The sequence below is a fragment of the Oncorhynchus kisutch genome, linkage group LG8 (genome assembly GCF_002021735.2).
Source record: "Oncorhynchus kisutch isolate 150728-3 linkage group LG8, Okis_V2, whole genome shotgun sequence".
NCBI classification, from domain to species: domain Eukaryota; kingdom Metazoa; phylum Chordata; class Actinopteri; order Salmoniformes; family Salmonidae; genus Oncorhynchus; species Oncorhynchus kisutch.
Window position 1 is genome coordinate 10,302,640 of NC_034181.2, and position 16,839 is coordinate 10,319,478.

The 16,839-nt window shown below is 43.8% G+C and overlaps 1 protein-coding gene across 2 annotated transcripts in view; it reads left to right on the forward strand.

The window, feature by feature from the left end:
* The first annotated feature begins 926 nt into the window (after positions 1 to 926).
* The window catches only part of LOC109896203 (metal transporter CNNM4), a 70,276-nt gene continuing 54,363 nt past the window's right edge, over positions 927 to 16,839 (forward strand). For both annotated transcript variants that reach the window (XM_020490501.2, XM_031829665.1), the window contains exon 1: positions 927 to 2,351. In XM_020490501.2, coding sequence (XP_020346090.2) covers positions 956 to 2,351 — 1,396 coding nt within the window. In that variant the 5' untranslated portion in view covers positions 927 to 955. The remainder of the gene's footprint in view (positions 2,352 to 16,839) is intronic.

Consider the following 16,839-nt stretch of genomic DNA (forward strand, 5'->3'; position numbering starts at 1 on the left):
TTATAATACTCAAATAAAAGTACTTAACGTATTTAAATTACAAATACTAAAATACATGAATAAATAAATCAAAACGATATGTCCAAATGTTCAGCAATAACTTGCAGGTTAGTGGTAGAGCAGTAAGATCATCATGTAGTCAGTTAGAAATAGCAATAAACCAGGTTCAATATCAGAATTTGGGAATCCTCTCGTCAATCACAGTGGCTGCGATGATGGGAGGCTGCGAGTGGTGGAGGAATCACAGTGGGACATTTATGTGATGATGATGTTTCCTACCAACAAGGTGCAGTTGACTGCAAATAGGAGCAGGAGCAACACATCTCAGACTTTAAAGGGGAATCTGCAGTTGCTACATACACTTTTGGACTTATAGTTAATTATATATACCCAATGATTCTTGAAGAATATAACTTAGAAATGACTCATGGGCTTAGTTCAACTGTCGTACAAGAACCCAAAATACAAAATTGTTTAACTTCAATGTTTGTAAACAAAGTAAATGTAAACAAACACTGTATAGCTGAAAATCTATCATTTTGATACCATGGAAGATCAGTTCTTGTATGCATATAACGTTATGACTATGAATTTGAGAGTGGCTACATTTATTTCTGCTTCCCCAAACGTCAACTTTCTACCGAACCAGTGGCGGGGAAAAACTTATGGTTATTGTCTCAAATGTAGATTGCCGCTTTAAACAACAACACTGTTCCATCTCAATAACTAAAATAACATTTATACATGCCACAAACGCTATTGATACCCTTGTGTACGGACACCTTAAAAACAATACTAGCAGTCCACCTTAAGAAAACAAGAGGGGCTCACTCAATTTTATTACGTGACGTTTCGGATGCGGATTGGACGATCCGCAGCATTATGTTAATGACGGGCGGGCTGTGCAAAGTCCGTAGGTGACGTCATCTCCGAGTTCGCTTAGAGTGAAACAAACATGGCGACAGACTGGAGTGGTTGGCAGGGGTACACGCTAACTTTAATCATTTTACTATGGTGTACGGTGGGCACAGAAGCCGAGACGGGGATCCCGGAGACCGGTAGCCCCACCCAGGTCTTCGGCATGCGGCTGGAGAGGAGCGACAAGCCAGCTACTACCACGGACGACGGGGTGATCCAAGTAACAGAGGAGAGCAACATCTTCATGAGGTTCTACGGGCTGCAGATTCTTCCTGACACCTCGTCACAGATCAAGTTCATGGAACATGAACATGTTGATGTTACCAGCAATAATGCTAATTTTAACAGGACTTGCGCCGAATATACCAAAGATATCGTTATTCGGGGTGGCATGAACGTGAGCCACCTCGGAACCTCCGGGGTGGTGAGTTTGAAAATCAAGCCGCTACGGAAGCGCGAGCTCAAGAAGGAGTATGGGCTCTGCGTCCGGGACAGTCAAGATGGAAAGTGGTACCTGTTGGGTGAGGATGACGGGAGGCTGCGAGTGGTGGAGGAAAAGAAATCTATGCTTCCTATGTGGTTCCAGTGCATCCTCATCTGCGCTCTGTTGGTACTGTCAGGTATGTTCAGCGGGCTCAACCTGGGACTCATGGCCCTAGATCCTATGGAGCTCCGGATAGTCCAGAACTGCGGTACCGAAAAGGAGAAGCGGTACGCTAGCAAGATCGAACCCATTCGGAGAAAAGGGAACTATCTTTTATGTTCCTTACTCCTGGGTAATGTGCTAGTCAACACAACTCTCACCATCCTCCTGGATGACTTGATAGGGTCAGGTCTGGGAGCAGTGGTCGCCTCCACTATAGGTATTGTCATATTTGGGGAGATCGTTCCCCAGGCGCTGTGCTCTCGCCACGGACTGGCTGTAGGGGCCAACACCATCATGGTGACCAAGTTCTTCATGTTGGTGACCTTCCCCCTTTCATGGCCCATCAGTAAACTCCTGGACTGCATCTTGGGCCAGGAGATCGGTACCGTGTACAACAGGGAGAAGCTGGTGGAGATGCTGAGAGTAACAGAACCGTACAATGACCTGGTCAAAGAGGAACTCAACATGATCCAGGGGGCGCTTGAGCTCAGGACCAAAACCGTTGAAGATGTCATGACGCCGATCAGTAACTCCTTCATGATCCACAGCGACGCTGTGCTAGACTTCAACACCATGTCAGAGATCATGGAGAGCGGTTACACGCGCATACCGGTGTTTGAGGACGAGAGGTCCAACATTGTGGATATCTTGTTTGTCAAGGACCTGGCTTTCGTTGATCCGGATGACTGTACGACGCTGAAGACCATCACCAAGTTCTACAACCACCCGGTTCACTTCGTGTTCCACGACACCAAGCTGGATTCCATGTTGGAGGAGTTCAAGAAAGGTTTGTATTGGAGGCTGAATCCCAAATGACACCCAATTCCCTTTATAGTGCACTACTTCTGCCTGGGGCTCACGTGGAGGGAAGGTGGTTTTGTTTACATTAATTTGTTTGTTTACCTGATCAGTAAATAAGTTATTTACCTAGTTTACTACCTTTTTTTACCTAGTTTGTTTACCTTGTCAGGGACAGCAGTGGCTGATGGGGGGCCTCTTCCTATGGAAGAGTGAGGTTAGGTGATGGGGCCTAATAGGATTTAACATGTGTGTGTGTGTGTGTGTGAGAAATAGAGACTTGTCACTTTTTATCGGACACACACATCCAAATATTTGGGCCCAGAAATGCATGTTTTCTCTCCATCAGTTTCAGTGAACGTTGAGAGAGATGTTATGGATTCTTTGTGGGCTTGTTTTGTGTTTTTACATGGCATCGATGAGTAGGCTGCATTCTATGAGCCGCTCGACTCTACCCTGTTCCTGGTTCACCCCATTGGATTCCATATCTCACTGTAGTGGACAAACTTCTCATTCACCTAGCTTCTTTAGACACACAGACACACACACACTCTCTCGCAGGGATGTGTTTTAATTAATCACTCTCTCCCAGGGTTTTGTCTCAAGGTCAGACACCTAGACAGACAGACAGACTGTAGATGGCTTCTTCAGCTCTCATTCGCTGCCAGGCAGACAGACAGAAACAAACGGTCACAGTGTATGTGTTTCTCTCTATATATGAATGGAGGGGCATCTCTTCCTCCTCTTTGTTATCAGTCATGTGACTGGGATGACATTGTGTGTCTCGTTCTCTGTTTTCATTGATTCAGAATTAGAACCTCAGTAGCCTTGTAATTCTCATTCAGACCTCTCACTCAACCTTGAACAATGTAGGCCCATACAGACATAAACAAGGCAGTCTGCGTCCTACTATGGTCTGGTAATGTAGCCTAGCCAGCCTATCACAATAGGACTGACTAAAGTTGTAGTTAATGTCATTATAAGTGTCAGTATGGCAGCACATAAGCTCATTCTCTGGAAGGTCTTCAGAGGTGGCTGGCAGGCAGGCACGGCTACTGGACGACGAGTGAGATTTGGCTGTGAAACATTGTTCCACCTAATCTCTATTGGCTTACCCAGTACACCGTAGAGGGATAGTGGATATACATGACAAGAGGTGACACATTTACAACATGATCCCTCCACTGTGTTGTCTGGCTCTGCATCTGTCTGTTTCGTATCCATGGTGAGTTGGCGAAACACATGACTCCCGCAACGGCATGTCGAGTTCCAGAGTTCCACTCCCTGCCGTTTGGCATCAGTTGCCATGGCACCCAACACTGTCTGCCATTTGCTGTTGTCCTGAGTGCTCTGTCTGTACGATGCCCCACACCTTGTCTCTGGTCCAGTCTAAAGGTGAATAGGGTCTAATGTGTTGTCATGGAGAGCAGAGACCAAGCTATTCCATTGTAAGGTAATATCCTTACAACAGAGTTGTGGTGGAAACCAGAGCTATTGGTGAGCTGGTAGATCAGTGGCTGTTCAAGATGAGGGAGGACCATCATTTGTTTCATGAGCACGGCCTTACTTCTATTACAGCATGTTGGATGACTGTCATTCATATTCCATGCATCCAGCTCAATGTAACATCAATGGGTTTAGGCTACTACATGATACTCAAATTGTCCCTGTACCCACCATGATGTTGCTACAACGTAGCATATGAATTGAGAGACCGGTTGAGAGACAAGTTGAGACAATATCTCACATGGAAAAGCCTTCATTTCTCAGAACAAGAATAGACTGACAAGTTTCAGAAGAAAGGGCTTTGTTTCTGGCCATTTTGAGCCTGTAATCGAACCCACAAATGCTCATGCTCCAAATACTCAACTAGTCTAAAGAAGGCCAGTTTTATTGATTTTTTAATTAGCACAACAGTTTTAAGCTTTACTAACATAATTGCAAAAGGGTTTTCTAATGATCAATTAGCCTTTTAAAATTATAAACTTGGATTAGCTAACACAACGTGCCATTGTAACACAGGAGTGATGGTTGCTGATAATGGGCCTCTGTACGCCTATGTAGATATGCCATAAAAAAAATCTTCCGTTTCCAGCTACAATAGTCATTTACAACAGTAACAATGTCTACACTGTATTTCGGATCAATTTGATGTTATTTTAATGGACAAAAAAAAGAGCTTTTCTTTAAAAAAAAAACAAGGAAATGTCCCAAACTTTTGAACGGTCATGTAAATAGTAATATATATATATATATATATATATAAATATAAATATATATATATAAATATTACTATTTACATGACCGTTCAAAAGTTTGGGACATTTCCTTTTTTTTTTTTTTTAAGAAAAGCACTTTTTTTTGTCCATTAAAATAACATCAAATTGATCCGAAATACAAATATATATAAATATATAAATATATATATAAATAGTATGTAAATAGCTTTCCTCTCTGTTTGAGTAGACTTAGTTTATTAGCTAATAAATACTCTTTCTGCTGCTGCTCCTTAATTTGAAGAAATTAATTTATTTGAAACTGTTGACTTTCTCTCTCTTGAGTCAACGACTGCAGTGCTAGCTAGCTGTAGCGTATGCTTTCAGTACTATATTCATTCTCTGATCCTTTTGATTGGGTGGACAATATGTTAGTTCATACTGCCAGAGCTCTGATAGGTTGGAGGACGTCCTCCGGGAATCAACATAATTATTGTGTAAGTCTATGGAAGGGGTTGAGAACCATGAGCTTCCTAGGTTTTGTATTGAAGTCGATGTACCCAGAGGAGGATGGAAAATGGCTGTCTTCGGGCTACACCATGGTGCTACCCTACAGAGTGCTGCTGGGGATACTGCTAAAACAGTGTGTTTTTAATCAGTTATTTGGTTCCCTGAATATACTTTTGTGTAGTTTTATTTTTAAAAATGTAACTTTTTAAATGTTTCACTATTTGTAATTTTATAACATTCACTGAATAGGATGGTCCTCCCCTTAAGCTTTTGGCCGATTAAAAAAAAAAAAACATCTCATTGCAAAATAATGCTTTTTAGCCTATTCATTGAAATACTAGTCGATGTAAATACGTTTGACTGGTCAAGCTTATCAGTTTATAGGTTAATTAGCATAATTTAGTGGAATTAAATTGGCGAGTGTGTACAGTATATTCATTATGTATCTTATTTGTCACATGCATACAGACACAGAGCCTTTGAGTGGAAAATCTGTCACAGAGCTGCTGCTACTACATCTCAAAGAGCAAATGCGTAGGCAACAGAAAGCAGGCTTCCTCAGCGCGTCACACAGCATAGACAACGGAAAGCAGGCTTCCTCAGCGCGTCACACAGCATAGACAACGGAAAGCAGGCTTCCTCAGCGCGTCACACAGCATAGACAACGGAAAGCAGGCTTCCTCAGCGCGTCACACAGCATAGGCAACGGAAAGCAGGCTTCCAGGGCGAGTCACACAGCATAGGCAACGGAAAGCAGGCTTCCTCAGCGCGTCACACAGCATAGGCAACAGAAAACAGGCTTCCTCAGCGCGTCACACAGCATAGGCAACGGAAAGCAGGCTTCCTCAGCGCGTCACACAGCATAGGCAACAGAAAACAGGCTTCCTCAGCGCGTCACACAGCATAGGCAACGGAAAGCAGGCTTCCTCAGCGCGTCACACAGCATAGGCAACAGAAAACAGGCTTCCTCAGCGCGTCACACAGCATAGGCAACGGAAAGCAGGCTTCCTCAGCACGTCACACAGCATAGGCAACGGAAAGCAGGCTTCCTCAGCGCGTCACACAGCATAGGCAACGGAAAGCAGGCTTCCTCAGCACGTCACACAGCATAGGCAACGGAAAGCAGGCTTCCTCAGCGCGTCACACAGCATAGGCAACGGAAAGCAGGCTTCCTCAGCACCTCACACAGCATAGGCAACGGAAAGCAGGCTTCCTCAGCGCGTCACACAGCATAGGCAACGGAAAGCAGGCTTCCTCAGCGCGTCACACAGCATAGGCAACGGAAAGCAGGCTTCCTCAGCGCGTCACACAGCATAGGCAACGGAAAGCAGGCTTCCTCAGCACCTCACACAGCATAGGCAACGGAAAAGCAGGCTTCCTCAGCGCGTCACACAGCATAGGCAACGGAAAGCAGGCTTCCTCAGCACCTCACACAGCATAGGCAACGGAAAGCAGGCTTCCTCACACAGCATAGGCAACGGAAAGCAGGCTTCCTCAGCACCTCACACAGCATAGGCAACGGGAGGCAGGCTTCCTCAGCGCGTCACACACCACATTGCGATGAACTGGAGGCAGTATGCATTTTGAAAACATATACTTAATTGTTTCAAACCTGAACGTTTTACTTCATATTATGAGGCATGTCTTACCTTGCTTCAAAGTAGCCAAAATCAGACCATAGAATTGCCTCCACAGATATCAACTTTCTGTCATTGTCCTGTAGCCAAAGGCACAATCCTAGTCATATTAGCAACCCATATTGCATATTAGATCTCCTTTCTAACTGTCTCTTTCTAACGGTCTATATTTGAATTTGTCACATAAAACCGCTCGCATGTGTGGTGCGTGTTTACCCACTAATTGCATTATGGAATGAACATTGGCGCACAGCCTGGGCTACTACTACTTCCTTGTGTGTGTTGCTGTGTTTATAATCTGAAGAAATAATAGTTTATCAACATTTTAAGATAAACGTTCTGATCTGTTGCATCAGACTCATTGCTTTTTAACATTTTTTTTTTTTTTAGCATAGGCCTATTGGTTGTATGAATTTGGGATCTATCATCCCACAACTGTCCCGGAGTCTGTTTGGAATAGGCTATGTACATTGTCTATGGCCCTTTGGCGAAAGGTAATAATGTACACGAACAGAATCAATGAAAACCTCTGGTCACTGTCCAGGCTAGTGGCTAGCTTCCAGTCCTGCTTTCTTGTAATGATAAGGAAAAACAGCATTTTGCTCTTGAGCGTGTGTTGGGGTATAAGTTTGTGTGGGTAGAGATACGTGTGTGTATAGAGTCAGTGCAAGAGAGTTAGTTAAAAAAAAGAAGGTAAATGCAGGTAGTCCGGGAGCCATTTGATTAACTATCTAGCAGCCATGTTCAGCAGACTTATGGCTTGTGGGTAGAATCTGTTCAGGGTCCTGTTGGTACTGCTTGCCGTGCTGTATCAGAGAGGACAATCTATGGTGTGTGTGTGTGTTCCTGCTGTGAGTCACCCTGATGATCCTCCATGGTGTCTCATTGTTTCCTCATCAGAGAGAAAGATAATACCAGCTGACCTTTTAATACCACTATGTGAAGCCCTTCTGTCATACCTTACTGAATCACTGAGAGATGGATAGAGTGAGTTATAGACAGACAGACAGGCAGACAGACTGCCTATTGTTTATTAACTCTTTAGTAAGTTGACTGATCGAGAACACATTGTCATTTACAACAATGACCTTGGAAATGACCTGAGCTCATCAAATCAAACGTTATTGGTCGCATATATATAGCCAATGTTATTGCGTGTGTAGTGAAATGCTTGTGTTCCTAGCTCCAACAGTGCATTAATATTTAACAATGCACACAAACCTAATAGTAATAGAATGGAATTAAGAGATCTAAAAATATTAGGACGAGCAACATTGGTGTCCGGAGGGTAAATATATTTTTTGTGGATTCAGGTATTTCAGCCACAACCGTTGCTGACAGGTGTATCAAATCGAGCACACAGCCATGCAATCTCCATAGACAAACGTTGACAGTAGAATGGCCTTACTGAAGTGATTTTCAATGTGGCACCGTCATAGGATGCCACCTTTCCAACAAGTCAGTTTGTCAAGTGTCTGCCCTGCTAGAGTTGGCCTGGTCAACGGTAAATGCTGTTACTGTGAAGTGGAAATGCCTAGGAGCAACAACGGCTCAGCCGCTAAGTGGTAGGCCACACAAGCTCACACAACTGAACCGCCGAGTGCTGAAGCGCACAGCATGTAAAAATCATCTGTCCTCGGTTGCAACACAGTTCCAAACTGCCTCTGGAAGCAACGTCAGCACAATAACTGTTTGTTTGGAGTTTCATGAAATGGGTTTCCATGGCCGAGCAGCCGCACACAAGCCTAAGATCACCATGCGCAATGCAAAGTGTCGGCTGGAGTGGTGTAAAGCTCGCCGCCATTGGAGTCTGGAGCAGTGGAAACACATTCTCTGGAGTGATGAATCGCGCTCCACCATCTGGCAGTCCGACGGAGGAATCTGGGTTTGGTGGATACCAGGAGAACGCTACCTGCCGGAATGCATAGTGCCAACTGTAAAGTTTGGTGGTGGAGGAATAATAACAGTTTTTCATGTTTTTTTATAATAGTTGTCGGTTAAGAACAATTTTTTTGTTTTTTACAAAGACGGCCTACCCCGGCCAAACCCTCCCCTAACCCGGACGACACTGGGCCAATTGTGCACCGCCCTATGGGACTCCCGATCACAGACGGTTGTGATACAGCCCGGGATCGAACCCAGGTCTGTAGTGACACTTCTAGCGCTGCGATGTAGTGCCTTAGACCACTGCGCCACACAGGGTGGTTGCGGCTAGGCCCCTTTACTTCCAGTGAAGGGAAATCTTAATGCTACATTATAAATTACATTCTAAGTTTGGGGAAGGCCCTTTGCTGTTTCAGGATGACAATGCCCCGTGCACAAGGCAAGGTCCATACAGAAATGGTTAGTTGAGTGTGTGTGGTGTGGAAAAACTTGACTGGCCTGCACAGAGCCCTGACCTTAACCCCATCGAACACCCTTTGGGATGAATTGGAACGCCGACTGTGAGCCAGGCCTAATCGCCCAACATCAATGCCCGACCTCAAGAATGCTCTTGTGGCTCAATGGAAGCAGGTCCCCACAACAATGTCCAAAACATCTAGTGAAAAGCCTTGCTAGAAGAGTGGAGGCTGTTATAGCAGCAGAGGGGGGGACCACATACTTTGTGTGTGTGAGTGATAGGATTTATGGAGTGTATACATACGAAATGGGTAGAACAGTATGTAAACATGATTAAAGTGAGCAGTGATTCTGTGTCTATGTACATAGGGCAGCAGCCTCTTAGGTGCAGGGATGAGTAACCAGGTGGTAGCTGGCTAGTGACAGTGAGTGAGTAAGTTCAGGGCAGGGTACTGGGAGTGGTCTGGCTATTAATGGCCAGTGATTTGAGTCTGTATGTTGGCAGCAGCCAGTCTGTTAGTGATGGCAGTTTAACAGTTTGATGGCTTTTGAGATTGAAGCTGTTTATCAGTCTCTCGGTCCCAGCTTTGATGCATCTGTACTGACTTCGCCTTCTAGATGGCACCGGGGTGAACAGACAGTGGCTCGGGTGGATGAGGTCCTTGAAGATCTTCTTCCTGTGACACCGGGTGCTGTAGATGTCCCGGAGGGCAGGCAGTGTGCTTCATTAATCTATCTCAAATATCCCCCCAAATATAAAACCACAGAATGCATTAAAAAAAAGACAAGTTTGGAAGCCATAGAGCCTGAAGGTACTGTACAGCTACTGTAGGTGGTTGTTTGAATGTTAAAAACACTGTTTCAGATTGAATATCTCATGCCAATCCTCTCCCAATTGGTTTTTCAGGTGTCTATAGTTTGTCATTGTGTACATGGACCTTGTAGCCTGTATCTGTGCTGGCAGATAGGCCTGTCTCACCATGTACTGTGCTTTTGTCAGTTGTTAGGGACATCGCTGTGTGTGTGCTCGTGCGTGTGTGCGTCACAGACAGTTCAACGACATTCCTTCACATTGACCCAGCCCAATATTTTTCATTGTCCATGACATTTTATGACACTAGTTATGTTCTGCCTCTGCCAGGTTAGCCTAACCCTGAGACATAGCAGCGAGCATCAAATCAAATCACATGTTATTTGTCACATGCTCTGAATACAAGAGTTGTAGACCTTACAGTGAAATGATGACTTAAAACCCCAACAATGCAGTCTCAAGAAAAAGTGTTAAAGTATTTACTAAAATATGTTGAATTAAAAAACATAAAATAAAAAAATACACAGTGGCAAGAGAAAGTATATGAACCCTTTGGAATTTCCTGGATTTCTGCATAAATTGGTCATAATATTTGATCTGATCTTCATCGAGGTCACAACAATAGACTAACACAGTTTGCTTAAACTAATAACACAAACAACAATACGTTTTAATGTCTTTATTGAACACACCGTGTAAACATTCACAGTGCATGGTGGGAAAAGTGTGTGAACCCTTGGATTTAATAACTGGTTGACCCTCACTTTGGCAGCAGCAACCTCAACCAAATGTTTTCTGTAGTTGCGGATCAGACCTGCACTACGGTCAGGAGGAATTTTGGACCATTCGTCTTCACAAAATTGTTTCAGTTCAGCAATATTCTTGGGATGTCTGGTGTGAACTGCTCTCTTGAGGTCATGCCACAGCATCTCAATCGGGTTGAGGTCAGGACTCTGACTGGGCGTATTTTCTTCTGTTGAAGCCATTCTGTTGTTGATTTACTTCTGTGTTTTGGGTCGTTGTCCTGTTGCATCACCCAACTTCTGTTTAGCTTCAATTGGCAGACAGATAGCCTAACATTCTCCTGTAAAATGTCTTGATAACTTGGGAATTCATTTTTCCGTCGATGACAGCAAGCTGTCCAGGCCCTGAGGTGCTCCCTCCACCATACATTACAGTTGGGATGAGGCTTTGTTGTTGTTGTGCTGTGACTTTTTTTTTTTCATTCTCTTCATGGTGACGGGGGTCTAAGTAGGAACACAAAAGTAGAAACATACAATATCCTTCCTTCGCATATTAGAGTATTATTCTACACACTAGCTATTATTTAATGTGCTCTATCCTCCCCCAAACAAGACCACATTTGGTTGGTCTGGACAAGACCAAATCTGAACCAATCATAGACGTCTGTGTTCCACAAGTTTGTACATTACAGTACAGTAGTATATGGCTGTGGGCTACAGTAGTTCATTTAGCAGACAATATTTGCTGAGAATTCCATTGGCATTATTTTATAGTGAGAAGAATAAAATTGACCATTGAATATTTTTACATGATGCACGTGAGTGATTTGAAAAAGTCACAAAAAAGATGCATTCGTCCCTTAATCTCGTCTTTAAATACACTAAATAATATGTGAAATGAATTTGGATTTAGAATGGTCCTTTATCATGCACCTGTCAGAACAGGGGTAGGGAGGGGGAAAGACCTGTCATCTGATTTGTATGCACTTGAAAAGCAAATGGAGGACGCTTTTCCCGCAGTTCATTTTCATGCATCTCCGGTTGAAAACAGAATCAACGTGCTTAATATTATGAAAGTTGAGAAATAAATATAATAGGCCTAGCCTATAGAAATCCTCCTCTTTTTAATAGAGGCCATCAAAAAAAATGTAGCCTATGAATCAACCAGCTATTTGAGGAACAACAGAGCCCTGAGTACCAGGCCATTAGGACCTGATGGAGGGACAACAGAGCCCTGAGTACCAGGCCATTAGGACCTGATGGAGGGACAACAGAGCCCTGAGTACCAGGCCATTAGGACCTGATGAAGGGAAAACAGAGCCCTGAGTACTAGGCCATTAGGACCTGATGGAGGGACAACAGAGCCCTGAGTAGGCCAAAAGGACCTGGCAGTTGGCAAGTTTGGTACACTATTAGTGACCATCAGAGGCATCACAGCGCTGTTTTAGAGACACATTCACGTGCTAGTCGAAACTTTGAGAGAGAGAGAGAGAGCGAGAGAGAGAGAAACAGCCAGCGCTCTTAGCTAAACAGCCAGCGCTCTTAGCTAAACAGCCAGCGCTCTTGGCTAAACAGCCAGCGCTCTTAGCTAAACAGCCAGCGCTCTTAGCTAAACAGCCAGCGCAGAAAGGAGGAGTGAATTGCCCAACACTGACCTGTGACCAGTCTTATCAGTATGAGAGTTGGGCAACCTCAGACAGTTATAAAGGTGTGTGTACGTCCAAGTGTCCAACACTCAGCAGCCAGCTGGACATCACCTGTTCATTTGAAGTAGGATGGAAATGGCTCAGAACCTGATCTAAGGTCAGCTTTTTGCTTCCCAATATAAAGAACTACAGATAGGTAACTTCCTCGATCTGTGCTAAAAAGCAACTTCCAGTCTTCCACTAGAGTGTCAGCCAGTAGGAGTGCCTGAATCTAACCCTTGTGAGTTGAGGGGGAGGGGTTCCCTGCACAGGTGGGGCGTGTTGGGGACACGGGTCAGAGGGCCATGAGTAAATATGAGACAATGGGGCAACCAATTCAATTTTCCATCAATGATAGCAAGCTGTCCAGGCCCTGAGGCAGCAAAGCAGCCCCAAACCATGATGCTCCCTCCACCATACTTTACAGTTGGGATGAGGTTTTGTTGTTGGTGTGCTGTGACTTTTTTTCTCCACACAGTGTTGTGTGTTCCTTCCAAACAACTCAACTGTAGTTTCATCTGTCCACAGAATATATTGCCAGTAGCACTGTGGAACATCCAGGTGCTCTTTTGTAAACTTCAGATGTACAGCAATGTTTTTTTTGACAGCAGTGGCTTCTTCCGTGGTGTCCTCACATGAAAACCATTCTTGTTTCGTGTTTTACTTATCCTAAAACAGGTCATTGTCCTGTTGAAAAACAAATGATAGTCCCACTAAGCTCAAACCAGATGGGATGGCGTTTAGCTGCAGAATGCTGTGGTAGACATGCTAGTTAAGTCTGCCTTGAATTCTAAATAAATCACTGACGGTGTCACCAGCAAAGCACCATCACACCATAACACCACCTCCTCCATGCTTTATGGGGGGAAATACACACGTGGAGATCATCCATCCATTCACACACACTGCATCTCAAAAAGACACAACTTTATATTAAAAATAACAAATAATTAAGGAGAAACAATAAAATAACAGTAGCCAGGCTAAATACAGGGGGTACCAGTACAGAGTCAATGTGTGGGGGCACCAGTTAGTCAAGGTAATTGAAGTAATATGTTCATGTAGGTAGAGTTATTAAAGTGACAATGCATGGATAACAAACAGAGTAGCAGCAGTGTAAATGCAAATAGTCTGGGTGGCCATTTTATTAGCTGTTCAGGAGTCTTATGGCTTAGGGGTAGAAGCTGTTGAGAAGCCTTTATGGACCAAGACTTGCGCCCCGGTATCGCTTGCCGTGCGGTAGCAGGGAGAACCGTCTATGACTGGGGTGGCTGTAGTATTAGGCAATTATTTTGGGCCTTCCTCTGACACCACCTGGTATAGAGGTCCTGGATGGCAGGAAGCTACTACCCTCGGAAGTGCCTTGCGGTCGGAGGCCGAGGAATTGCCATACCAGGCAGTGATGCAACTGGTCAGGATGCTCTCTGTTGCCAAATCTTTTCAGTCTATTCAGGGGGAATTGTCGTTGTTGTGCCCTCTTCACGACTGTCTGTACTGGTGTATTTGGTCCATGTTAGTTTGTTGGGGATGTGGACGCCAAGGAACTTGAAGCTCTCAACCTGCTTCACTTCAGCCCTGTTCATGAGAATGGGGGCGTGGCTCGATCCTCCTTTTTCTGTAGTCCACAATCATTTCCTTTGTAACAATTCACGTTGAGGGAGAGGTTATCCTGGCACTACACTGCCAGTTCTCTGACCTCCCTATAGGCCGTCTCATCGTTGTCGGTGATCACTGTTGTGTAATGATGGTGTTGGAGTCGTGCTTGGCCACGCAGTCATGGGTGAACAGGGAGTACAGGAGGGGACTGAGCTAGAGGTCGACCGATTAATCGGAATGGCCGATTAATTCGGGCCAATTTCAAGTTTTCATAACAATCGGAAATCGGTATTTTTGGGCGCCGATTTTGCCGATTTAAAATAAATATATATATTTGTATACCTTTATTTAACTAGGGAAGTCAGTTAAGAACACATTATTTTCAATGACGGCCTAGTGGGTTAACTGCCTTGTTCAGGGGCAGAATGACAGATTTTCACATTGTCAGCTCGGGGGATCCAGTCTTGCAACCTTACAGATAACTAGTCCAACGCTATAACCACCTGCCTCTCGTTGCACTCCACGAGGCGACTGCCTGTTACGCGAATGCAGTAGAAGTCAATATACCTAACCCTAAACACCAATGCCATTCTTTAAATCAATATACAGAAGTATATATTTTTAAGCATATTTAGCTGAAAGAAGTCCAGGTTAGCAGGCAATATTAATCAGGTGAAATTGTGTCATTTCTCTTGCGTTCATTGCACGCAGAGTCAGGGTATATGCAACAGTTTGGGCAGCCTGGCTCATTGCGAACTAATTTGCCAGAATTGTACATAATTATGACACAACATTGAAGGTTGTGCAATGTAACAAGAATATTTAGACTTAGGGATGCCACCCGTTAGATAAAATACGGAACGGTTCCGTATTTCACTGAAATAATAAACGTTTTGTTTTCTAAATGATAGTTTCCGGACCATATTAATGACCAAAGGCTCGTATTTCTGTGTGTTATTATGTTATAATTAAGTCTGATTTGATAGAGCAGTCTGACTGAGCAGCAGCAGGCCTGTAATCATTCATTCAAACAGCACTTTCGTGCGTTTTGCCAGAAGCTCTTCGCAAGAAGCCTAATGGCTGGTGTAACCAATGTGAAATGGCTAGCTAGTTAGCGGGATGCGCGCTAATCGCGTTTCAAACGTCACTCGTTCTGAGATTTGGAGTAGTTATTCCGCTTGCTCTGCAAGGGCCGCAGCTTTTGTGGAGCGATGGGTAACGCTGCTTTGAGTGTGGCTGTTGTCGATGTGTTCCTGGTTTGAGCCCAGGTAGGGGCGAGGAGAGGGATGGAAGCTATACTGTTACACTGGCAATACTATAGTGCCTAAAAGAACATCCAATAGTCAAAGGTATATGAAATACAAATGGTATAGAGAGAAATAGTCCTATAAATACTATATTAACTACAAGCTAAAACCTCTTACCTTAGAATATTGAAGTCTCATGTTAAAAGGAACCACCAACTTTCATATGTTCTCATGTTCTGAGCAAGGAACTCAAACGTTTTTTACATGGCACATATTGCACTTTTACTTCTCCAACACTTTGTTTTTGCATTATTTAAACCAAATTGAACATGTTTCATTATTTATTTGAGGCTAAATGTATTTTTATTGATGTATTATATTAAGTTAAAATAAGTGTTAATTCAGTATTGTTGTAATTGTCATTATTACAAATAAATGTAAAAAAATTGGCCGATTAATCGGTATCGGCTTTTTTTTGGTCCTCCAATAATCCGTATCGGCGTTGAAAAATCATAATCGGTCGACCTCTAGACTGAGCATGCCCCCTTAGGGGGCCCCCATGTTGAGGATCAGCGTGGCAGATGTGTTGCTACCTACCCTCACCACCTGGGGTCGGCCCGTCAGGAAGTCCAGGATCCAATTACAGAGGGAGGTGTTTAGTCCCAGGGTCATTAGCTTAGTGATGAGCTTTGAGAGCACTATGGTGTTGAACACTGAGCTTTAGTTAATGAATAGCATTACATACATAGCATTACATCTCACATACTGTAGGTGTTCCTTTTGTCCAGGTGGGAAAGGGTAGTGTTGAGTTGAGATCCACAGGTTGCGTCATCTGTGGATCTGTTGGGGCGGTATGCAAGTTGGAGTGGGTCTAGGGTTTCTGGGATAATGGTGTTGATGTGAGCCATGACCAGCCTTTTGAAAGCACTTCATGGCTACAGACCTGAGTGTTACAGGTTGGTAGTCATGTAGGCAGGTTACCTTTGTGTTACAGGTTGGTAGTCATGTAGGCAGGTTACCTTAGTGTTACAGGTTGGTAGTCATGTAGGCAGGTTACCTTAGTGTTACAGGTTGGTAGTCATGTAGGTACCTTGATGTTCTTGGCCACACGTGAACGGCGTCATGCGCTTCAGATTAGAAAGCAAGTTTATATTTTTTGCGTCTATGCGAAGCAATGCTGGTAAAGTGAAGATAAATTCACAGAAAATAGACTGTTGTGCGTTGTTATGTCTGGAATTGTGACATGTGTAGTTAAAGTGTCTATTTAGTGTTTTATTTTAGCTTCCAGTGCGAATGATACAAATTTCAAAACAATAACTTCATGCCTACCTTTTTTTGATTTTGAGTACAGGGATATAGCCTAGGCAGGCAACAGTTGGGAAACTCTGTCAAATGAACACCTGCGGGTAGTTTTTGGCATTGGTAGTTAAGATGTCTATTTCACCAGCCACGTTGGTGGGTGGTCAGGGCTTCGCAGTGTGAGCATTTCACTAGCATTTGTGATAAAAAAATAGTGAAGTATGATCACATTTATAGTAAAATAAATGCTGCAGTAGGTGATCTGAGTGAAATGTACATTTTTAGAAGCGCTGCTTACAGGCATAAAAGTTGGTTTAATTCACTTGAAACGAAAGTCAACTGAAGTGAGACGTTGTCCTTGTGTTTCTTGGCTATTTACCTTGTTTTGTTCAC